At 38.6% G+C, this 25275-nt stretch overlaps 1 protein-coding gene across 5 annotated transcripts; it reads left to right on the top strand.

Annotated features, from left to right (window-relative positions):
• The first annotated feature begins 12476 nt into the window (after positions 1 to 12476).
• On the top strand, positions 12477 to 24705 carry exoc1 (exocyst complex component 1). Of its 5 annotated transcripts, none has more exons than XM_040040544.1 (20): positions 12477 to 12626; positions 14362 to 14493; positions 14587 to 14717; positions 14813 to 14972; positions 15283 to 15300; positions 17048 to 17235; positions 17360 to 17587; positions 18006 to 18138; positions 18250 to 18359; positions 19485 to 19634; positions 19935 to 20043; positions 20855 to 20899; positions 21226 to 21389; positions 21493 to 21606; positions 21866 to 21945; positions 22036 to 22264; positions 23111 to 23294; positions 23397 to 23596; positions 23708 to 23902; positions 23989 to 24705. In XM_040040544.1, exons 2-20 carry the CDS (start codon positions 14370 to 14372, stop codon positions 24139 to 24141), a joined length of 2715 nt encoding a protein of 904 aa, XP_039896478.1. In that variant the 5' UTR covers positions 12477 to 12626; positions 14362 to 14369; the 3' UTR covers positions 24142 to 24705. The 5 variants fall into 5 exon arrangements, with proteins under 5 accessions (XP_039896478.1, XP_039896481.1, XP_039896480.1 ...); XM_040040545.1 differs by lacking the exon at positions 12477 to 12626 and adding an exon at positions 13936 to 14255; XM_040040547.1 differs by lacking the exon at positions 20855 to 20899.
• Positions 24706 to 25275: the final 570 nt, after the last annotated feature.

The raw sequence follows: 25275 nt of genomic DNA, 5'->3' as shown, positions 1-25275 counted from the left end.
ACAAAAGATCTTCATATTAACAGCAAACATGTTTTTGTTTTAGTTATCTGTATATCCACTGTGCATGTATTAATGTGCATCAAAGCACTTGTTTGTATTTTTTTTTCACATGATTGTAGTTATTTTTAATCATATTTTTATGCTAAGTCACACTTTCATCGTGTGTTTGAACACAGGTGCCAGTAAAAAACAAGAAAGATAGTAAGTGATATAAGAGAGGTTTTAAAGGGGTAAACACACACACACACACACACACACACACACACACACACACACACACACACACACACACACACACACACACACACACTCAGGAAAATCAAAACAAAAAGTTGAAAGGACTGAGAGTTGGTGTAGACCATAGCTTTGCTGGGAAGACATAAGCAGAGCTATATCCCAGTTACTGTTTATGACTTTTCACCTTGTTCCTAAAGCTTGAAATTGGTTCTGGTTTCATTTTATGTGGTCATCAGCAAAACATCACCTCACCTGTGAGATGGAAAATGTTATTTCACGCTTGAGACCCGCTCTAATAATCAGTGGTAAACACTAATGCAATATGATATTGTAGCATGGATTATTTAGTGCTGGTGCTAGTTATCCAACACACTGTTGTGCTACTTTTAAGAATGCAAACACATTTCCCAATGATAACTAAAATAACAATGGCTATTAATTTTAATGAAAAGAGACAGAATATATGCAAAAATCCAGAAAAAAACAAATTATATTACAACCGGTTACTTAATCAATCAATTATAGATCAGTCTTGAGCTCCATGCAAGATCTTGACTCATGGGATGAGGATGATCATGAGGAAGATAGTGGATCAGCCCAAAACTACATTACAGGAGCTTGTTAATGATCTGAAAGCAGTTGGGACCATAGTCAAGAAGAACACCGCTGGTAAAACACTAAGCACTAATCTTACAACATCTGCAACGTCTCCCTGCTCAAGACTGCACATGTACAGAACTGTTTGCCAGTGAACATCTAAATGATTCAGTAAAGCCTTGGGGGGAAAGTGCTGTGGTCAGAAGAAACCAAAGTGCAGCTCTTTGGCATCAACTCAATCCACCATGTTTGCAAGAAGAGAAATCCTGAGTATAACCCAAAGAGCACCATTGCGACCCTTAAAACCGAGATGGAAACATCATGCTTTGAGACTGTACTTTAGATGGAGGCATGTACTGGAACAAGTTGGATAAGAACCTCCTTCCCTCAGCTAGAACACTGAGGATGGGTCGTGGATGGGTCTTCCAGCATGACAATGACCTAAAACATACCGATAAGGAAGCAAAGGACTGGCTAAGGAAGAAACACATTAAGGTCATGGAGTAGTGTAGGTAGTTTCCAGACCTCAATCATATAGAAAACCTGTGGAGGGAACTGAAGCTTTGCGATGCCAAGAAACCTAAAAGAATTATAGAGTTTCTGTAAAGAGGAGAGAGGCAAAATCCCCCTTGCCAACAAGGGTTTCTCCACCAAGTACTTAGTAATGTTTTACGTGTAGCTTAAACACTTATTTCCTTCAATGACATACAAATAAATTTATACATTTCATCTAATGTGTTTTTTCTGGGTTTTTGGTTAATATTCGGTCTCTCTCCATTAAAATGAAACAACTCTAAAATTTGGAGACTGTTCGTTTCTTTGTAAGTGAGCAAACTTACAAATTCAGCAAGGGATCAAATAATTATTTCCCTCACTGTAAGCATGGAGCATAATGTATAGTATAGTGAATTATGTCTTCTTTTTTTCCCAACTTTTGTTAAACTTTTCATGCATTCACGCAGTCGTGTATAGTTAAATGTACATCATTATTAGGATGAGTCATTACAGATCATTACTGAATTATCTCTTCTAATACCAGGTAATTGTTGGCCTTTGTGTGAAGCAGCGTGTGTAAAAGCAGACACACTTGGCAACGCTACATTTCATTTTGATCCAGACAGTGTAACAAAAGGAAATAATGATCGCCACTGTTCTGTTTTCTTCATCTCAACCCAATATGAATATAAGATGAATTAATGAGATACTACAAAGCAAGGTGGGTATATTTTGGCTGTAATTGGCTTCACTGTTACAAGCAGGGGCTTGGATTTATTGACTAAGAAGGCATGACACGAACCACAAATGAGAAACAGATGCTGCAACAAAGATTCTGAAGATTTATTGGAGTCATGTAGATACTCCATAAGGACTTTGTGCACACAGCAATATGTGATTCATTGTCTCAAGATTTGAAAAGCACCTTTGCCACTTACATGTACACATAAAGCTACTTGAGAAATTAAAATACTGCTTTCATTTACCACTTTCATTACCTGCCACCAGATAAAATGTATATATATTGATTCACTGTAAAAAGATTAAAGGTCATTTTTAAGTCACTTTTGCTGCGGAAACAAGAGATGCACTCGACAGAGGGCTGTAATCTGCTCACAGCTTTGTCTTCGAAATCTGATGCGAGTTTGCTTAATGGCACAAGTAGAAACAAATGGAGTGTGCTGATAATGGAGCAATTCAAGGAATCATCACACTCATCTCCACCCTTGTCATCCTCCTACACTAATCTCGCTAACCATGCTTTATCTCCCACTTTTCCTTATTGTGAATGGAGACCAAACAGGGGAGGTCACGGTGCAAGCATAACAGCAGGATGACAAGCTATATTGTTCTTTGCTTTTTGATATTTGTTAGATAAACACAAGTTTTCACGGTCTTTTGAAGTGAAATGGATGCTAAAGTTACTTCAGTAACACCTGCTGAGCTTATGAAAGCTCCCCTTGGTCCAGCATTCTGGAGAAGTCTTGAAATGTCACGACCTTTAACGAGTTCTGTGTTGTCATGAAGCTGACTGGCATTTGCGTATGTTGGGGTAAAATATTTTTTGGGAGTTAAAACCCAAAGGTATTTAGAGAAGGTTATTGTCTATGATTCACACATTACTTGAAGCCAAAACACAGCTTACAGTCTTTATTGTGCAATAATTATTTCAAAGAAATGAAATCAGGACGTTCGACTCAGTATCTACCTTACTTACTGGAATCTTAACATTTCATCAGTATTTCTAAATTATCCATGGCTTCATAGTGTAGTGGTTTACACATTCACCTTAGAAGACTCCTGGGGATTCTATTAGGAAGGGTATCCAACGTTGAAAATCATAAACAATATGTAGAGCTACTCACATACTCTGCTAGGACTTTACTGTAGTTGTAACTGTCTTCGGTTACTGCTTGTTGTGCTTGCAGTTTTGACTTGAGTAATTGGCCATTGAATAATATGTCTTTTATTTGCGTTGAGAAACCGTTGACTTGCTTTTGCAGTATTATTTTCTGTCGAGATGACGTACCGTCTGATCAACTTAGCTGAACCTGAGCCGAGAGTATAGTTATATTTGAAGAATCTCTTAATGTTCACCTACATTCTCTAGAGCGTTGTTCAGCCGGCTAGATTTTGGAAGGGGTTTTTCTTCACTAAGGCAATAATTCTGTCGCTATGTACTTTAGGTGTCTTCTATGGTTTTTCAGGTTTTTTGGTTCTAAAGCTTATTGCACAGCAAAAAAGTGGACAGAGCCAACCTTTTCTTCTTGTGTCCACGGTTTGTGCTAAGATGACAAGAATAATAATTCTCATCAGCTCAACCAGAAACCTTTACTGTAACTACTGGGCCCAGTGTCATCAATTAAAGTATTAAAAAAAATTAGACCCACCAAAACGCATCAATTTCTTACACAGTAGCAGGATGTTTTAAATGATGTTCATGGTTGGAAATGAGGAAAATTAGCAGGGAGCGTAACGTATTAGCAAGTCATCAAAGATGATTTGTTAACTTTATAAAATATGACAAACCTCTAAGTTTATTGTGTTTTCTCATGAAGAAAATCAAAGCAATAAAAAAATTGTGAGAATCATCCTGCAAACTAGTGTGAAAGTGAAATAATGGGCTTTTAAAATATGTACATAACTAACAAAGAAATTTTCATTGTGTTATGTAAAATGTTAATGTAATTCCAGTTCAGCAATGGCTTTATGAAGAAAAATCTCTGAATAAATATATAGAATAACTATAAAGATTTTTGTATATTATTAGTTTTATTCATGTAACAATCCATGTTAATATTCTGAAGCTTAAATTGAACTGAAAATTAAATCACCAGGTTTGACATCACATGTCAAAAAAGAGAAAACTAACTTAATCAAACAACAAACTAAAGGAGGGCTTTACTGTGATTCTAATTATTTTTACTTTTGAATGCTGCTACATATGTGGGTCGTATCAAGTAACAGAAATCAATTTTTTCATATATTACAGGAGATTATCTGCAGTCATACTTCAACACGTGGCTATAAATATTATTATGTTTTATCATTACACTGACTACTGCATTCAGACCAGGCACATTTTCAACTTCCTGTGTAGGCAGAATCTGCTAAATGAATGTCAACAGAAGGCAATCTTCTTCCCCTCACCATAATCGATGTGAAATGTCCCACACTTATTACAGTTTTTTGACAAAGATCCTTTGTTCCCTTCAATATGTTTATGTTTGTAATACAATCAAATTCAGCCTCTGTTGATAGCCCAACCAATGGTGTGTTTTGTACAATAAAAATATTTCTAGTCTAATAAAATAAAAAACTTTAAAAACTGTTCACACTGCAGAGTGCAGATGATTTCCCGTTGCCATAGTCACTTTGAGCTTATTTGGTAAATCATTTTATTGGATGATCAGCTAGCTACTTTATTATTTATCTATATGCCACCAGATTAGCTGGAAATAATATAATAGGGGAACTCTGAAATGCCACATACTAAATCAAAGGAAATATATTTTCCTGAACTTAATCCAAGAGTTGATGTTGCTAATATCACATATTTAACACATGAAGCAATAGCAAGCTGTTGACTGACTTAGTATATCACAGGGCCTAAAGTCCAACACATGATGGTGCCATTATAACTGTCAGTTAGCCAATACAGTGGTTTATACACAGTATAATTTGGACTCGTGAAACACTTTGCATCGCACACAAGACACATTGGTGATTCATTTATTATCACTTTCGCCTTAGAACAAGACGGTTCTTGGTTTGAACCTACTGGTTTTTGTTTTGTTTGCATGCTCTGCATGTGCATGCATGGGTTGTCTCTGCATACTCCTGTGTCCTGTTACATTTCAAATACATGCATGTTAGCTTAGGTGGTGACTATATGCACTGCGCATGGCCGTGGATGCAAGAGTGTGTAGTTGTTGGATTCTCTGTATTAGCACTGCAGTGGACTTGCAGCTTATCCAAGGTCTACTGGGCACTGTCAGCAGAGATAGGCTCCAGAATCTATTATCTTAATATGATCACAGATTACAAATATACCTTATATGGATACTTCGTAATTGGAGAATTGAGGTGTTTTCTACTTTCTTGTAGTGTGCAATATCTCTAAAACTAGAACTATCCTCTTTCCTGTACCTCTTCGCTGGACTATCATATCATGTGATTTTTATTGCAGGACAATAAAAATCACATGATGCAGCAAGAGTAGTGACAGGGACTAGAAAGAGTAACTGCATTTCTTCCATATAAGCCTCTCTTCATTGTGGATTTAGCTACCTGTTAAATCCACAATTGAATTTAAAATCCTTCTCTTCACATACAGGGTCATACATAATCAGGGCCTTCATATCAAATCATTACCATATTGGCAAAATAAAGCACTTTGCTTGCAGGATGTTAGCTTACTTGTTGTTACCAGTGTTTCTATAAGTAGAATGGGAGGCATTCAGCTTTCCAACCTGTCTTCTGTGGAACTAGCTCCCAGTTTGGATTCGGGAGACAGACATCCTAGTTACTTTTAAGATTAGGCTTGAAACTTTCCTTTTTGATGAAGCATACAGTTGAGGCTGATCAGGTGGTCCTGAATCCTCCCTTAGTTAAGCTTATGATGCTGAGGGCTTCCCATCATGCACTGTTTCTTCTTCACTCACTTCATTTCACTCTCCATTTGTTTATACAACATATTTTATTTTTCATTAGTAATTCATTTTAAACTCTGGCTCTTGTTCCTGTGTGTCTTTTGTCCTGTGTGCATCTGCTCTCTTGTTTTTCACTCTTTCCCAACTGGTGGCTGTCCCTCCATGCTGGATGTTCCTCCTTGTTAAAAATGAGATTTTCTGTCACTGTTGCCAGGTGCTTGGTCTTAGGGGGTAGTCTGAGACTTGGGTTTTATACTCTTTGTGTTTATATACCACTTTGCATTTACCTAAAAAAAAATGTTATGGTTTTGAAAGTTTTTTGTTTTTGTTTCACACAAAGTCTATGGAAGCATTTTCATGCCAGTAAAAATAAAAATAAAAATCTGTGACTAGACTAAAAAAAAAAGCAAGAAAGAAAAGAATTTATCCAACAATAACAGCCCAAAACAAAAGAATTGCTTTTCGTTCCCTTGCTCTCCCTCTCAGTGTCTGGGTCCTAAGTCCTGCAAAACTACTCACTTTTCGGTCATAATGACAGCAATTTCCCAATTTATATTTTTCCATGTTTCAGGAAGCTACATAAACAATCAGCAGAGCACACCGGGTAACACAGAGGCGCGCACATTTTAAATTACATGATTACTTCAAAACAAAATCGCACACATTATTGTCCCTCATAATGAGCAAAGAGCTCTACATGGAGCATTGCTCATGTAATAGCAGCTCTCATGCTTACTTCACTTTGGATGACTAGCATGTTCTTCTTTATGTGTAATTTGCCAGTGATGAGCAAAGCCCTCATGTTGGGATGAGGTTACTCAAGTGGGATGCCATTCATACAAGTTTTCATGTGAGTGCTTTGCTGTGTTGCTCCAAGAGTCAAGTGTCACTATCATTTACATACTTGATCCATAATTTAACAGCTAAAGAAACATGATGGGAGTTGAGAGGGAAAAGAGTGGCAAAAGAAAACTTCCATCAACATACATTTGAATAGGAGTTTATTATCTGATTTTCAAAAAAAAAATTAAAACAACTAATAAAAGACTGCTGCCAATAAAAGACCAATAAAAGTTACCCTGTATGAATACTAATTTAATCTTTTGTGTGAGTCCTGACATTACAATAAATATGAGTCTTAGATACTTACTCGGCGGTACCTTGGCTTCAAGTAACACTGTGAGGAATCTTCAACTCATTTTTGACCAGAATATGTCCTTCAATGTGCATATTAAACAAATGTATATGACTGCTTTCTTGCATTTACATAATATCTGGAAAAAATAGAAACATCCTGTCTGAAGTGAAAAACTGGTTCGCGTCTAGTATTTATTACTTCTAGGCTGGAGTATTGTTCTTGATTACCATGAGATTGTTCTAAAAACTCCCCGAAAAAACTTCAGTTGATCCAAAATGCTGAATTTAAAATCCTTCCCCTCCCATACAAAATTTTGAACATTCAGGCCCAGTCTATGAGGCTCAAAGACCTCATAGTACCATATGACCCCAAATTAGTACTTTGCTCTCAGACTGCAGGCTAACTTGTGGTTAGTCTGCAGTCTAAGTATTTCAAAGTAGAATGGGATGCAGAGCCTTCAGCTTTCAAGGCCCCTCTTCTGTGGAATCAGCTCCCAGTTTGGATTCAGCTGACAGACACTTTTTAAAGGTTAGGCTTAAAACTCTAGTATGCAGTTAGAGCTGGATCAGGTGGCCCTGAGCCCTTAGTTATGTTGCAATAGTCCTGGGCTGATGGGGGCTTCCCAGTTTCTTCTTCACTCACCTCTTTTATACACCACTATGCATTAAAATCAATTATTATTATTATTAATCTCTGGCTCTCCTTCACAGTGTGTCTTTTGCCCTGTCTCCCTCCCCTAACCCCTAACTAGTCATGGCAGATGTCTGCTCCTCCCTAAACCCAGTTCTGCCAGAGGTTTCTTCCTATTAAAAAGGAGTTTCTCTTTCCCACTGTCGCCACAGCCTTTACCTTATAATATATAGTGCCTTGCGGCAACAGTTGTTGTGATTTGACAATATATAAATAAAACTGAATTGAATTGACTTGAAAACAATACCAATGATGCCTTCTTCAAGCATATTAAAGGCTGCCGAAAATGTCATCCTGATACCAAATGAAACAGACACAGAAGCAGAAAATGCTATCAGCCTTTAATCACCAGTGTGAATGTCAAATGTAGATTACACAGATGCAATCACCGTCCTCTGACACTGCAGCACCAGCGTGAAAAGCCCTTTTGTTTTGTCACATCTGCATGTCACCCCGTGCATGTCACCGGGGCGCCCACATCATAGAAATGGCCTCCTGACACGAGTTGGGGAAAATTCTTACCTGCAGGTTCCACTTTGTTTTGTTCCTCTAAATTGAGTACTTTTAATTGATGCTATGCCCACTAAACGGCAGTTATCACAATTCAGTAAGTTTGAAGTTCCTGCGACTGCAAAAACATCGCTCTGTTTTAGGAACATCAACGTCAGTACCGACCATTATAAACTTTCGCATTCACATAAAAGGAAGACATACGTGGAAGCTCTGAGTGAACCCTTAAAATGAGGTGGTGGTGGAAAAAAAATGAAGACAATTACAGTGTGTGTATATTTTGTAATGTATGTGTGGCTGTGAGTTGTTTTTAGCTGGAAAAATAGTTAGCCTTTTAATGCTGTGCTGTGGCATGGGTCATGTTACAGACTTATCCATAGACAAGAAAACAATAAATAAATAAAAAGGTGTATATTGCACACATGGGCTGTAAACAGTGTTATTTTTACACAAAAAATAACCCCCCAAAATACACTAGTTCTTTTTCTGTGACTAAATGTGTGTAATTGTCACAAAATATTTACAGATTAAACGTTATTTAAATGTATGAAGCAGAATTGGCCAAGGCTTAAATTCCTCTACATATTCCTCTATAATGTATTATACTCCGTGGATATTTCCATATTACAGCCATAACTCCATAAAATGTTTTCATGTCTGTACAATGTACATCAATGAGCTACAACAGAGGTTTTCATCACATCCTACACTGATGCTGTATTCATTTCCCTAAATAATGCATGACTTTTATAGTTTCTTTAACTTGGACATATGAGGCAGAGTTTATGACACATGACAAGTGGTGGAAATGAAAATATGAAAGCACCCATTGTACACTTTGGATGTGTTTTGAAATCTTCCCATTTCATCACACTGAGCAAGTAGCTCTGAAGCTAACTGATGGTGACAGTGCACGCTACATACGCCAGCTGGGAGATTCAGCATTGTCTCTGCACAATAACTTCAACACAGCCATTTACCTCAAGGCATTGTCTGCAGATCAATGTTAATCCTTGATCTTAATCTGTGTCACATCTCTGACTCATTGTGTTGACATTCATTTGACTTGTTTATTGGTTTGCTTCGGGTCTCTGTATGGCCTCAGTGGACTTTTGCTATAAAACTGGACCACAAATATAATTTTATTGATGCAAAAAAAGGCAAATTCATCTGTACAATACTGACAACACCCTCGTGTTCTTAAACACATGGTGTTTGGCCAGTGTATTTATGAAAAAAAAAAAATACACATAAGCCATTGAAAGTATAGAAATAATATCTATTTCGTGGCTTAATAATGCCACCTGCTGTCCTTATCATGTTTGATCATGTTTGAATGACGTGAAATTTTGTCATCGCCTGAGAAAGTTGAGCCACCAGCAAGGAATGAAATATTTTGGTAGCTAGGAAGGCTCCTATTTTTGAATCTCAGTTCAAAGACAATGTATATAACTTCACAATGTTACTTTAATTTACACGATATTTTAGTCAATATCAAAATGGTTATTGCACTTTGGCAGTTCTAACCATTTTATGCACCCCTCCTGCTGTCCAGCTGACCTATACTGGGTAAAGCCATGTTCTATTCAGCTGGTCATGGCAGATGGCTGACCCTTCTTGAATTAATTGAAGTGACAGAAATGGATGTCTCACTACAAAACTTTCCTCTTTCCTCTGTTTAGGGCATAAACCTTTTTTTCTCCTGCCATAATTAAAAAGTACATAGTTATGAGATTATGAAAGCTACATATATTCAGATCATTTATTTGAGCAAGGGTGTCAAAGTTATTGCTTTGGTAAATTTGACTTCTTTAAGTCATAAAAGACATATTTGGTTATCAAAACTGCACTTATGTGTTCCACAGCTTGACACTTGATCACAGCAGACTCAATGATTTTGATTTTGCATTTATTTTTAAGACAAAGGGAATACTCACTATCAGAGAAAAATAATTTAACAGAAAATAAAACATTTTGTTGTCTGGCAGTGTTTTAGAGGAGTAGTTTTACAGATATCTCAGAGTTTCATATTTTGGTTTCATTTATCATACTTGAATCATACTTCAATGAATCTTGTTATTAATCTCTGGCTTTCTTCCACAGCATGTCTTTTATCGCATCTTTTTTCTCTCTCCCCGGCTGGTCATGGCAGATGGCTGCCCGTGAGCCTGGTTCTGTGGGAGGTTTCTTCCCGGTAAAAGGGAGTTTTTCTTTCCCACTGTCTCCAAAGTGCTGGCCTATAGCGGGGTCAGATGATTTTTGGGTTTTTCTCTGCATGTATTATTGTAGGGTCTACCCAGTGGCGGTCCTAGCCTGTTTGGCGCCCTGAGTGAACACTCCCTCTGGCGTCCCCCCCCCCCCCCCCCCAACCACATAAAACTGTTGTCAGAACCATACTGAATTTCACCAGAGAAAAATGCGCACACACACGAACATGAAGAGAGAGAAAGTATGCATAGTATGCAAACAGCTACCAAACAGCCATCATAATTCGTCATACAATGAGAACAGGACAAATCAACAATTGACAATGACTAATTAATATTAAAATCTGTAACATTATGTATTGTTACTGTTACTATTTTTACCATTTATTTTTGGAGCAACTGTAACCCACATTATTTCCTTAGGGATTAATAAAGTATTCTGATTGTGATTCTGATTGTTTCAGGATACATGACCTGCCATTATCCAATGACACATCTGCTTACCTGTATCTTTTGCTCATTTCTCCTCCTCTTTTTCCCCCCATTTTTTCTAAACTGAGCACCTGATGGCTTTCAACTTTTCTTGTCCATCTTCCATTGGTTTTAATTTTGCACTCCAGTATGAACACCCATCCCCCAACTCGAGGATCGCCACAACATAACCTAATTGACCTACACCCTAGTTCACAGATTCACTTTGTCTAAGGTGTATTTCTGGAATTTCGCACAACCCAGGAACAAATCATGAATACATAATGGGCTTGGATTTACAACATTATGAATGAAATGTGCTCTATTTGGAAGCAACCGGCCCCACTGCCCTGTCGACAGGTTGTGTGTGAGACTTTAAATCATCAAACTGTAAATTATAAATTTTAAATTGTTATTGATCCCTTTACCCCTGGTCCTAAAGTGTATATTTATTTTCTTACTCTTCTTATATTTGTTGTTTGTTTACTTGCACTGCTGTAACTGGAGCCTCGTCGTCTCGTCTCTCTATATACTGGACTGTATGTAGCGGAGATGACAATAAAGTTTACTTTGACTTCAGCAGCGAGCAGGCGGACCGAGGGCTCTCGTGCTCACTTTTCGCGTATAGAATTTCGAAAAAAACATCGATGCAAATTATAAGTCTGTATCATTATGTCTGTTGTTTTCGTGTTTGTTGGTTTGTTTTTATTTTGTTTTATTTTGCGAGTTGGTTATTAGATGCTGCTCCGGCCAGCCAGAGAATCCCCCCCGCCGCCCCGCCCTCTCCTCCCTGTGCCGCGCCCTTACTCCCAGCAAATGGGCGATAGAAAACCGATCGGTGCCTATGCCGTACCCAATATGCGCTGACATAATGTCGGGGCAGCATGAGTACGAGCATTTTTTTTTTTTATTTAATTTTTTTGCCGATGCCCGTGATGTCGCCCCGGGCAACCGCTCGTGTCGCCCGTATCAAAAACCGCTACTGGGTCTACCTTACAATATAAAGCACCTTGAGGTGACTATTGTTGTGATTTGGTGCTGTATAAATAAAATTGAATTTAATTGGAAAAAAACAACAAACAAACAGACAAACTATGTATTTATCTGCACTTTTTTTTCAAGGCACTAAATTGGGTTCCACGTGATTCCATGTGTGCTTTCAAGACTTTCTACGTGGTATTTCCACCGCATTCACCAAAATCTGCAAAGCTTGTGACTTTTTGTTGACTTGTAATTTTACCAGATGAGTATGGCAATAGATAATCTAACATTCGTCTGTAGGCTATAATAAAACTCCCTCCCTTCAAATGCACAGGATAAAAAAACACCTGTCTTTAGAAAAGTGCGTGGGACATTGCGTCAACATGTGGGACAGGAATCAACGAATAAATGCTTTGTTGTTCAACATAATGAACATAAAGAACAAATCTACACTTCTGTAGCGAGGAGATCTGTTATATTACGACGGGCAACTGTTAAACAATTGCACAGAATCTATGTGACCTGAATGTAGTGTTATTTTTAGCGTTTGCTGGTGGAGGAGGATGTTGCTGTCACATGACCGCTCCATCTGAGGACCAGGAAGTAAGAGGGCGGTGCTTCGTAGGACTGGAAGGCTGAAAAAACAAGGTAACCGCTATTGTATTATATCTCTGTTAAAATGGACACAGAGTGCATTTTGAATAAAAACCCTGACAGTGGTTTATACGAGTATTTCGCGGGTGTACGCACTCTTTTCGCCTGGTTTATGCAACCGGCGTCATTTATGCTAACAGCAGCAGCTAGCTTTGTCCAGCTAACAGACGCTAACCGACAGAGAGGACAGCAGGAAGGGTCACCGATGTCTCTGGGTTCAGGGCTGCAGTATTCACCGGCTGCCTCGAAAGCACGTTTATTTTAGTTTTTGGGGCACTGTGTTGTAGTTTTAATCGACGTCCTTTAAATATGTCAGCGTTAGAAATGCACAAAGACACAAAGCGACTATTTATGTGCATTGACGTAACCTCTTCAATCAGGGATATGAAACTAAATGTACATCTTGACCACCGCTCATTTTGATCTTAATTGGTCTTAAAGTAACACAGCGTTTCAGAAAAGGAACATCATACCAACAGTAAAATGTGGTGATGGTGGTGTGACGGTCTGGGGCTGTTTTGCTGCCTCACAATCTGGAAGACTTGCTGTGGTAAATGGACAGTAGAATTCATGGTTCTATCAAAACATCCTGAAGGAGAACGTCCGACCATCTGTTCGTGATCTCAAGCTAAAGTCCACTTGGGTTCTGCAGCAGGATAACAATCCAGAATACACCAGCAAGTCCACCCTTGAATGGCTTAATAAAAACAAACTTGAGACTTTGGTCTAGTCAAACTCCTGACCTGAATCCGATTGTGGCTGAATTACAACAATTCTGCAACAATGAGTGGGGCAAAATTAATCCACAGTGCTGTAAAACGTGCTGCCAGTTATTGCAAACACTTGATTGCAGTTGTTGCTAAGGGTGGCCCAACCAGTTAATAATAAACACCTTCATTTAGAAACTGAATTTTGTTTACTTATATTATCTTTCTCCAATATTTAATTTTATTTGATGATCTGAAGCATTTAAGCGTGACAAACTTACAAGAAAATGGTAAATCGGGAACGGGGCAAACACTTTTTCACACCACTATATATAAAATAAAGAAATCAGTTTTTCTAGTATCCTGATGACTTTGCACTATTGTACCTACTCCGTCTTCTACATTAAAAGATCTTTATGGAACTGTCTTGGAAAAGGCATTTTTAGTGTCAGTTATACTTTTTACCTCGATAAATACAGGATATATAAATGTGAAATAAATATAAAATAATATCAAAATCAAATAATTTTTATATGATACTACTTATCATTTTTTTTGGCACGTCAGTTATAGTTAAGGCAGTGAAATGATGTTACATTATTGAACTGCAGTGTGCATCCTGTTATTTCTTACCATTTGATACACAAAAATTTCCCAAAAGAGTATAAAAACCTCTTTGGGAAAGGCTAAACTTCTTTGGGGCAATCACCAAAATTTTCTGTATGAAGGAAATGATAAACTTTATTTATATAGCATTTTTCTTAAAAAGTAACAATGTGCTTCTAGGAAACATCCAATAAAAAAAACTTGCTTGGGCCAAGCTGCTGTGTTTTGGACCTGCTGTAGTCACCCAGGCAGTGACAGACTGACACTTGAATAAAATCTATTCAAGTAGTCCACTCAGGATGAAATTAAGGTGTGGATAACCATTCAAAGTCCCTAAAACAGACAACCAGCTTTAACTTTCCAAGTACCTGAAGTTGAAAGAAGCATTTATTTATGTCATGGTCTCTGTATGACAGCATCCATCATGACAGCCATAAAGCATGCTCTCCAGAGGGACATCTTCACACCCAATGATGAGCGTCTCCTTGGCATTGTTAACGTCTGCAAAGCAGGAAAAAAGAAGAAGAACTGCTTCTTGTGTGCTACAGGTAGTCACCATATAAATGGCTGTAAATAATGTGTAAGGATAAGAAGCCTTTTGAAGTAATTTTTTAAGTAATTGTTTTTTTTTGCTCTTCCAGTTACCACAGAGAGGCCTGTCCAGGTTAAAGTAGTGAAAGTGAAAAAATCGGACAAGGGGGACTTCTACAAGCGACAGCAGACCTGGGAGCTCAGAGACTTGACAGAAGTAGATGCCAAAGATGCAAGCAAGGTGAGAAATAATACATTTCTCTGACCTTTTTTTTGTGTTTTCACTTAGAAAACATGTTTTCAAAGCTGATATTGTTTTTTACTTTTATGGTTTAGGAAAATCCTGAGTTTGATCTTCATTTTGAGAAAGTTTACCGGTGGGTGGCCAGCAGTACAGCTGAAAAAAACTCCTTCATTTCCTGCATCTGGAAGCTGAACCAGCGTTATCTGAGGAAGAAGGTGGAGTTTGTGAATGTCAGTTCTCAGCTGCTTGAAGGTGCGTAAATAAATACTCCACCATTAGCCATCCCTGTGACGGCATGCCTCTTGCTACAATTTGATTGCATTTGCTTAAAGGTGTGTCTGTTTATCTCAAACCACTGCCGTTGACACTAGAGTGCACATATTTGAGGTAATCTAATATGGAAGTGAGAATTCCACCTGGATTTTTCTTTTTAAGTAAAATTTTTAATGGCATGTTTTCAAAAAGATTCTGCCTCTTCTCTGTTTCCTGGTTTGTGGTATGGTTTTCTGTGTTAAAGTCTTTCTTTATTCTCACTTTTTTCTCTTTAACTTTCTCTGGCCAGAACTTCCTAAAGCGGAAGGTTGGTAGGACTTAACTTCCCCCTCCTCGTTCCTCATGTGTTTTCATTACATCAAACCACCATTCTCACCAGAGACTTTCACCTCCTTAAAACTGCTGCTATTTGGCTCGTTGTCCTTAGAAAGTAAATAGAAATGATTCATTTTGTTTGTCTACAGACATTTAGATCATGTTTTTAATCTCCTTGTTTCCCATGTTCGTTCCACATTAAAATGACTGTTTGTATCAAAATCAAATTTACATACTTGTCCTCTGGCCTGTAGCTGTGTATCTGTTTATATTGTTTTGAGTGCCATCGCCTTAGAGCAAGAGCGTGTTTGAATTAAATCTGCATGCTTCCCTTGCACCTGTGTGGGTTCTCTGTACCTCTGATTTCTTCACGCAGTCCAAAAGCATGCATGTTTAGTTGATTGGTGATTCTAAATTGGCCATAGGTGTGGATTTGAGTGTGAATAGTTGTATGTCTCTATGTGTTATCCCACCTCTCGCACTATGACAGCTGGAATAGGCTCCAGCTCCACAACAACCCTGAACTAAAAAAATTAGATGGAAGGACTCAGTTTTGGAGAAATAACCAGTCTTCTCTTGATTATAATTGAACTAGATGTCATGTGAACTTTGATGTGCACAGAATATTTTTGAAACACTCAGCAGTATACCTCTTTCTAGAAATCATGAGCTAATTACTCAAAAAAAAAAAAAAGCGTTATAAACAGTTTGATGTTGGGACTATTTGCTTTTTGCTGTCTATACTGACCAAGACTCTTACTTCTATTTGACATCATAGAGATACAAGAATAAAAAAAACCCTCTTAATTGAGCATAAATGTACTTAAAAGCAAGCAGGTTGAAGCATGAGCCTTTGGTTTATCGGGTTTTCTAGCATATATATACTGACTGACTTATTTGAAACCTTTCTTAATGAGTAGCCACATCTGAAAATCGTAGGAAAGTATAATAGGTCTCCTTTCATGTGTAGATCCTGTGTCATTTTCTTGAGCCTTGAGCATGAACTTCTTCTCATGACTATGTGTGTACTTCCTTTTGTTGGGTGTAGTTTAGCAGGTTGAAAATAGTTCCTACATGAAACTGCTCTTAACCTGGTGGGTACATTTTTTAAGTAATTGGATCATAATACTATGGAAAGATATTGATGCAGAGTTTTAAAATGTACTTATGTTGTTACCTGAGCTCCTCAAGGCATCTCTACAGCTGTTTATCTCCAAAACTGGGCAAGTCGCACTCTAGAGGCCAGAGTGAAAATATTTATATTTGATTTTGCTGTGAATTGTCCCTTTTCATACATATGGATATGTCAGTATATAACCTTAGTAATATATCCCACACTATTTAATGCACACCTGTAGTTTAATTGGAGCTAAAAGAAGTAAAGTACATTGTTAGTTCAGTTGTTTCAGCATACAGATTAATTATTACAGTAATTTCTTTACTTGGAAGCTGATAGACATGCTTCATATTTTCAACCTCCTGCCACTACCTAATATTGTTTTTCATTTGTTGCTCATAGTCATGCTACGCTTTCATCACTCATACAAAATAAGTACAGCTTTACTCTTAAAACCATGAAAGATCTGGGTATCCCTTACTCAGTGTAATTGTGCCTGTAGATGTTCTTTCAATAATGGAAGAAAACTGGATTGAGTCTGAAGATGCCATATCATGTGTTTTGAACTTTGCCATTCTACTTATGTCTTGCACATGTTTTTGTTCTCTTCTCCTGGGCTTAGAGTCTGTGCCAAGTGGTGAGAGCCAGAGTGTTGCAGGGGGAGATGAGGATGCTCTGGATGAATACCAGGAACTCAGCACCCGTGAAGAGCAAGACATTGAGAGCATGATGGTGACATGCGAGTACGCCATCTCCAATGCAGAGGCTTTTGCAGAGAAGCTCTTCAAGGAGCTTCAGGTTTTAGATGGGGTGAGTAAAGCCAGTTCATTGTCCATTTTTAAGGGTGACATCTGTTTAATGACCTAAAACCACTCTCATTAATAATGAAAGAAAATAATAGTAATTATATCTCTTTATCTGTTCTTACAATAAGGCCAACATTCAGTCCATCATGGCATCAGAGAAGCAGGTCAATATCCTAATGCAGCTGCTGGATGAGGCACTGGGAGAGGTGGACACCATCGAGGGCAAGCTGAGCAGCTATGAAGAGATGCTCCAGAGTGTGAAGGAGCAAATGGACCAGATCTCACAGAGCAATCGTCTCATCCAGATCAGCAACACCAACAATGGCAAACTACTGGACGAGATCCAGTTCTTAGTGGTAAGAAGCACATTAAAATGTTTTCCAAAATAAGCAGCAAACTTTAAGCCTCAGTGGATCTGAGGGTATTGGAAATTTAAAACTTTTTGGGGAATGGCCATGTTGTTTTTCAGAGGAAGAAGAAGAAGTGAAGTAACGTACAAAAAGACTTTTGGGGCGCCTTTTTAGTTCAGTTAATCACACGACAAGTAAAATTAAGGTGAAGCCACCCATGTCCACTTCATAGTCAAAGCAGACACACTCCTGATTTTTAGGACTTGATAAAGTTCAAAAGGTTGCGTTTATGAAATTCACTTTTAGAACCAGTCTAAAAAGGCCACTTGAGGATCAGTTGAGCAATTCTACTTTCAACCAAATTTAGATTTTGCTAGACAACGACACTTTGATTTGTGACTTTCATTTTGTTTTCCTTGTGTAGAACTACATGGACTTATCAAAGGGACACATCAGGGCCTTACAGGAGGGAGATCTGACATCCCCTAAAGGTATAGAGGCCTGTATCAATGCCTCTGAGGCTCTCCTGCAGTGTATGAATGTGGCTCTCAGACCAGGTAAGTTTAAAAATGACGTTTTCTTGATTACTTGCTGACTGGGTTGATGAGCCGGTGCTCTTTAAAAAAAACAAGTAATGAGATTAAAGTCTTGTTGTTTTCTTTCTGCAGGCCATGAAAAACTTATGGCTGTGAACCAGCAACAGCTCCTGTTTGCTGAACTGAGAGACACCTTTGCTCGCCGCCTCACGAATCATCTCAACAATGTGTTTGTTCATCAGGTAACAGGCATAGCTTGGTCAGGAATATATTTTCATTGTCTTATTCTAAACATTTAAAGAAGGAAAATCTCATCAGAATAAATGTCTCTTGAATCCCCCAGCACTACTGAACTGTGAAATTGAACAAGGTGTACTGATAACGTTGAAATTTGTTGGTTTCGTAAATGTTTGGCTGAACAAAGTAGTGTAAGCAGATTTAATAATGAAATGTTTTGGTATCCTCGTCCCTGGTCTGCTGTGAAATGGAGGACATCAGTCTATCCTTTGCTTTTCCAAGCTCTTTGTCTCTCTCTTTCTCCTCTACTGAGCTTTCTGTTTAGTTAAGACTTACTTCCTGGGCTTCCTTGTATCGTCTCCCTTCACCTATCCTTGATTCTCTGTGTATCCCACTTTGAATCATCCCACTCTGCTCTTTGTCTCTGTGTCAGTTCAACCACTTCAGTCACTTCAAAATGACCATCCCTCAGTTCTATAGGTCCTCCTGTCTGTCACTTCCAGTGAGTACCCTCACAGCAACCCCCACGTGCCCCATTTTGCTAATGTTTGAATTCTCACATATAACTCAAACATACATGCCATGAGAGCTCAAGCTTTTCACCATAGCACATTATGTATTGCATGGGATATATTTCTAACTACTGAACATCTCACATTTGATCTCAAAGCTGAAGAGGCTCTGTCCATCCTCCTCCTCCTCTGGCAAATGCCTCGGCTCAGGGCTCATTATGTTTGTGTGCTAACGTGGCTTCTTTGCTAATAGTCTCATATCATAAAATGCTGTGCCTGTCTGCGTGCATGTCTTGAAGAGACTGAACAAGCTTAGGGGAAAGTGGGAAGAACATCAGTTCGGTATCAAAAGAGATGCAGTTCAGGAAGTTGGCTGAGAATGTGGTGGCTCTGGAGTGTAAGACTGTCTTAGATTATTTACTTTAACATCATTTGGATATCCAGTACACTAAGGTAATGCTTCAGATGATTGTAAGAGGAAGCAGGCCAAGTCTTCCTTTTGCATAACATGTGTTTGCGTGCATATATGGAAAAATGCATATTATAACTTTTCTCCTGTAATGTATACTTCTGGTGAATATACTGCTAATGATTATCTGTTCTCACTGTGATCTTCAGGGCCATGACCAGAGCTCAACCCTGTCACAGCACACAGCTGAGCTGACCCTGCCCAAACACAGCCCTCTCCACAGGGACTTACTGCGCTACGCCAAGCTCATGGAGTGGCTGAAGAACACACACAGGGAGAAGTACGAAGGCCTGTCGAGGGTCAGTGCAGTGTTACTTTGCGAAAATACTTGAGAAACAGTTTGACATTTTGGGAAGTGTGCTTTTTGTGGGGTTTGGATAGTACAGCGGACATTTGTGAGCATTATTAATACAGTTAAATAAGCAGAGAGTGGTTAAAAAAGACTAAGAAATAAACTAGAAGCAAAGAAAAGAGGAGAGAGCACATGATTCTTAGTATAATATAATGCTTTCCTAGAATGTATGTTTTCCAAAATGTTAATACACATTTTAGCTGTAACAAGTTGTAAATCTTAACAAATATTCTCTCATTTTTTACAGACATATGTTGAATATATGAGCAAACTGTATGAGCGAGAAATCAAAGAGTTCTTTGAAGTTGCCAAAATAAAAATGGCGGGTACATCCAAAGACCCGAAGGGCAAGTTCGGTAAGCGCTATGATTCCCACGTTAAACTTAACATAACTATGCTTTTCTTCCATCATGTAGTTCACTCAAAAGGAATGAATTTTGTTGCATTTCTTGACTGTTTTATCCTCTTCTTATATTATGTTCTCACACATTTACAAACATTTCTGCACCATGCCTGGTACCAAAAGCATTACCAAAGTCTTTTTAGAACAGGTCTCACAGCTCTGCAGCCTTGGCAGCCTTCTTGATAATCCCTCTAGACACTTATTTGGACAGTTATTTTGAAGCTTTATCTAATGATCGCGGCGGCATTAAAAACTGCATCTGTAGAATCACCAGTTGAATATGATTTTAAAAAACAAAACACTTGAAGATTTATGTGCTTTAGCTTTTAAAATAAGATTATAAATAGCTTTTTTCCCCCTGAAATTATTCTTATACCACCATCTTTGCTGTTGCAGGCTTCTCCATCTTATAATCTTATGCCTGCATCCAAAGTTTGTCTTTCAGTAATGTCTCCTTTTCCCTTTGCACAGGGACTTTACATGCTTTGTTTCTCAATATGTATAATCTGCACAGAACCCCTGGATGAGCTTAGGTTTTGGCAGATTTATAGGACTCTGCTTTCTGCACTCTGTATTAGCTTTTCCTTCTGAAAACAAAAACAAAGACTTTGTTTTCCAAAGGTTTTTTCGAGCTACTACCTAAGTCACTGTGGTGCACGTCAGCATATGTGTACATCTAACATCTAGCCTTACCCCTCCCATGCTGCATGTATTAAGCCTAACCTGTGTCTGTCTTTGATGCCCGCCTTTCTAACTGGCTGCAGCTACGCTTCCGCGGAAAGAGAGTGCACTCAAACAGGAAACAGAAAGTAAGTACGACATTTGAAATGGAGCTGTTCCACTGTCAATTTTCAACTGTGCTTCTGATCACTACATGGCTGTACTAAAATGAATCCTCTGATCAAACCCCTTTGCTGTTCCAATACAAGCCATTACCTCACCCTGTACCTGGTTGGTTGGGCTAAATCATCACAGTACATTACCACACATTCTGTAACAAATGCCAAAAATCTAACCATTTAATTTGATGTTAAGTTGGATTCCTTCACTGTAGAATTTTTGGAAAACTGACTTGTATTAGCCTTCCCACAAAACATAGCCATTAACTCATACCATATTTGTTGTGCTACATTAGGCCTACATGGCAGCTCTGGGAAGCTGACAGGCTCTACCTCAAGCCTGAATAAGCTCACAGTGCAGGGCTCCAACAGCCGGCGTTCCCAGTCTTCATCACTACTGGACATGGGCAACATGTCCGCTTCTGACCTCGATGTGGCCGACAGGACCAAGTTCGACAAGGTAACACTGCCAGAAATTTAAGTGGAGTGGAAATAAAGCAACATGTGTGTACATCCTGAGAAATTACATTTATTTATTTATTTATTTATTTTTGTCTCTGCAGATATTTGAGCAGGTCCTCAGTGAGCTGGAGCCTTTGTGTCTTGCAGAACAAGACTTCATCAGCAAGTTTTTCAAGCTGCAGCAGCATTTGACAGTTGCACCCCCTCTCGCACAGGTATTTTTTTGATCACATACTGGAAATGGCTGTAACAGAAAGATCAAATGTCATCTAAATGAATTATAATACTTCACAACAATAGCAGTGCTTGTACTTGTGTGGTAGCATCTGAAACTGGAGCATTTGTTTCTCCTGAAAGCGTAGAATAAAACAGTGATGACAGATGCTAGCGTGTTATCAGATCCAGTGTCATTCATATATGCATCCACAGATGTTTGTTTAGGTTTGTCATGTTTGATCTCTTTTGTCCTGTCAGCCAGAGACGGAGGATTTCGATGGAAGCTTGCCATCTAAAAAGCCTCCCCAGGCAGAACACAAACACTCCTTGTCATCAGAGTGAGTTCTTGCAGATCATTGCTAATATTTCTGATGTAATTTTTTATTTTTTTTTAAATGCAATTGTTCGCTTCTTTTTTCAATTTCCAGGAAAGATATAGTGCGGCTGATGATGAATAAAATCTTCCAGAGCATCGAGACAGAGCTCAACAGCCTCATCGCTCTGGGCGACAAGATTGACAGCTTCCACTCTCTGTACATGCTGGTGAAGATGAGTCACCATGTGTGGACAGCTGAGAACGTTGACCCGGCCTCTTATCTCAGCACAACTTTGGGAAATGTGCTGGTGACTGTCAAGAGAAACTTTGACAAATGCATTGTGAGTAGTGCCTTTTTTGTTGTTGTTGTTGACATCACTAAATTCAAGTCTGGTTAAGGAATATTATGTAGGTTTATTGAAGGCTGCCACACTATGTGTCTGTCTAATTTCTTAACTGCTTATCCAACTCCAGACCCACGAGCAACTCGGGGTCATTGGGGGGGGGGCTGGAGATTATCCCAGCTGTCACAGGAGGAGAGGCGGGTTACACTCTGGAAACTCGCCAGTCAATCGAAGAGCCAACAGACAGAGACAGAAACACGCTCTGACATCCACACTTCCAGCCAATTTAGAATCACCACTTAACAAACACATCTTTGGCTTGTAGGAAGAAGTGAAAGTAGGTGAAGGAAAATCAAAAAGGCTGAGGGATAACATGCAAACTCCACAAAATAGTATAAAAGAGGGACAAAGTTTCTGGGTCTGAAAGGTAAGGGCAACACAAACGTGCCTTAAACCTGGAGTCACTAAAGTGGTAGAAAGCCTTGCAGCTGGGTGACTATGGGTCAGGAATGGTTGTGCAGCATGGCTACTCATGCCTGGATATTGCATCCAGTGTTGTGACACCAAACACGTGAGTTTACAATGAAGTCATAAAGGCAAAGTGTAGTTTTCTGATGCTGAGAAATTTATTTATAGCGATCTACTCCTCAAAAATCATAACAGTAGTATCATTTTGTGAAAAGGCCAAGCAAAATTTTACTCAGAATTCATTTTCTGTGATAATCCAGAGCCTGCGGGAAATTACTAGTGTTGTTGTTCATTTGTTTGTTTTCAGTCAAAGGAGTCATTGCTGGGCTGAATTTGGGAATAAATTTTAACTTTCTATCTTTTCTTTTTTTACAGTCTAATCAGATCCGACAGATGGAGGAATTTAAGATATCCAAGAAGAGCAAAGTTGGTATCCTGCCTTTTGTCACTGGGTTTGAGGAATTCGCTGAACTGGCTGAAACCATATTTCGCAATGCAGAGCGTCGAGGAGACCTGGACAAAGCTTACGTTAAGCTTATCAGGGCCGTCTTCATGAACGGTGAGACCACTGATCATTAAGCAAGTTCTTATTTATTGGAAAAGGATCATGTGAAGTTGATGAGGTGTCCTGGAATTTCTGACTTGTTTATTGTCTTCTCAGTGGAGAAGGTTGCCAATGAAAGCCAGAAAACACCACGAGATGTCGTGATGATGGAGAATTTCCACCACATCTTTTCTACGCTGTCTCGTCTAAAGATTTCCTGCCTGGATGCAGAGAGACGAGAGGCCAAGCACAAATACACAGACCATCTACAGTCTTACGTAATCAATTCTCTGGGCCAGCCTCTAGAAAAACTGAATGTGAGAAGAGTTAAAGTGACCACAAAATTCAGTCATCTTTATTAGCCTGAGTTGGAGTATTACGAATATAAGCAGAGTTTTATAACAGGCAAACTGTCATCTCGCTTGCAGCATTTCTTTGAAGGAGTTGAAGCACGTGTAGCCCAGGGTGTTCGTGAGGAGGAGGTGAGCTATCAGCTGGCCTTCAACAAGCAAGAGCTGCGAAAAGTAATCAAAGAGTATCCTGGTAAAGAGGTGAAAAAGGGACTCGACAATCTTTATAAGAAGGTGGACAAACATCTGTGTGAAGAAGAAAGTCTGCTGCAGGTGAGAAAAAAACAGTTTAGGGGATTAAAATCATTGCATGCCTCTTCCTGCCTCTGAACTGTTGCACTTCCTGTCTATTCCTCTAGGTGGTGTGGCACTCCATGCAAGACGAGTTCATCCGTCAGTACAAGCACTTTGAAGATCTCATAGGCAGGTGCTACCCTGGCTCTGGGATCACTATGGAGTTTACAATCCAGGACATGCTGGAGTACTTCTCCAGCATTGCTCAGTCTCATTAATCTTGCTGCTATGCACCTTTCCTTAATGATTCATTACTGGCTCACACTGGCTGAAGATACACTAGCAATTTACAAACTACCATCTAATGCTTTTTGAATTAAGAACATTTCCTCTTTGTGTTTTTATTTGAATGAAAGGGAATTTGTACATAAGACAGTGCTAGGGATATTGCTGCATTTTTTTGTGTGTGTGTTTCGTTGAGATTTAACAACAGCTCTCTAAATACTTCTTGTTTGTCATATTTTTATTATTTCTTGATGCCATATGTACATAATAAATTAGCATCTGCACAACCCCTCCTAGTATTTGTCGCACATTTCTGTTTGTTTTACCGTTAAGTCAGGGGAGTGTCCTTGCTCTCGATACTGGATGAGAGCAGGGATAGGACCAGTGGTGGAGCGTAACTTTACTGAAGTACAATTTTAATATACTTTGTTAAAGTATATCTGTGTTATTTTGCTTTTTCTTTACAGTTGAATGCAAACATTGCATTTTGTACTGCGCACATTTACTTTAAAGGTTATACATCTCCAGCTGCATCAATAAAGTGATGTATACATACACTTGGTAGTGACTACTTTTGCTTTAGGTAATTTATTTTTTTTATGCTAAAACTTTTATACTGTTAGGCTACTTGGTTATGATAACTACAGTGTGTTTAGGAAAAACAACCCATCAATGGTAATAGTCACCCTCCTACTGAATACTCTAGTTAACACAGTATTAATTTAAGCAAATTTTTTATTGGTAATTTCAGTATTTATTTCCAATTTTTTGGTCAAATAAACTATTCATATTACAAAGCTATTAAATAAACCTTTGTGAGCCAAAAAAAACCCCATTAGAAATATAGTATAGTAACAAGGTTAAAATTAGATTAACCAAGTTGAACAAGTTAACAGGGCTAAACTGATATTTTACTTTTAATTGAAGATCCTGACATAAATGTGGCAAATAATACTCAGGACCACAGAAATGTTGTTTCTCAGTTTTATCAGAAAAAGATGCAAGCTGTGTGTTTTGTAAACCTCTGTGAAAGTCCAGGATAAATATAACTAAAAGAAGGAAATTACAGAAAAAACAAAAAGGTCGGCTGGGCCTATTAAACGTTTGTGCCCGGCGGTCTGTGACTG

The sequence above is a fragment of the Simochromis diagramma genome, unplaced genomic scaffold (genome assembly GCF_900408965.1).
Source record: "Simochromis diagramma unplaced genomic scaffold, fSimDia1.1 OVJJ01000026.1, whole genome shotgun sequence".
Lineage (NCBI taxonomy): Eukaryota > Metazoa > Chordata > Actinopteri > Cichliformes > Cichlidae > Simochromis > Simochromis diagramma.
This window is presented reverse-complemented; position numbering and strand designations above follow the sequence as displayed.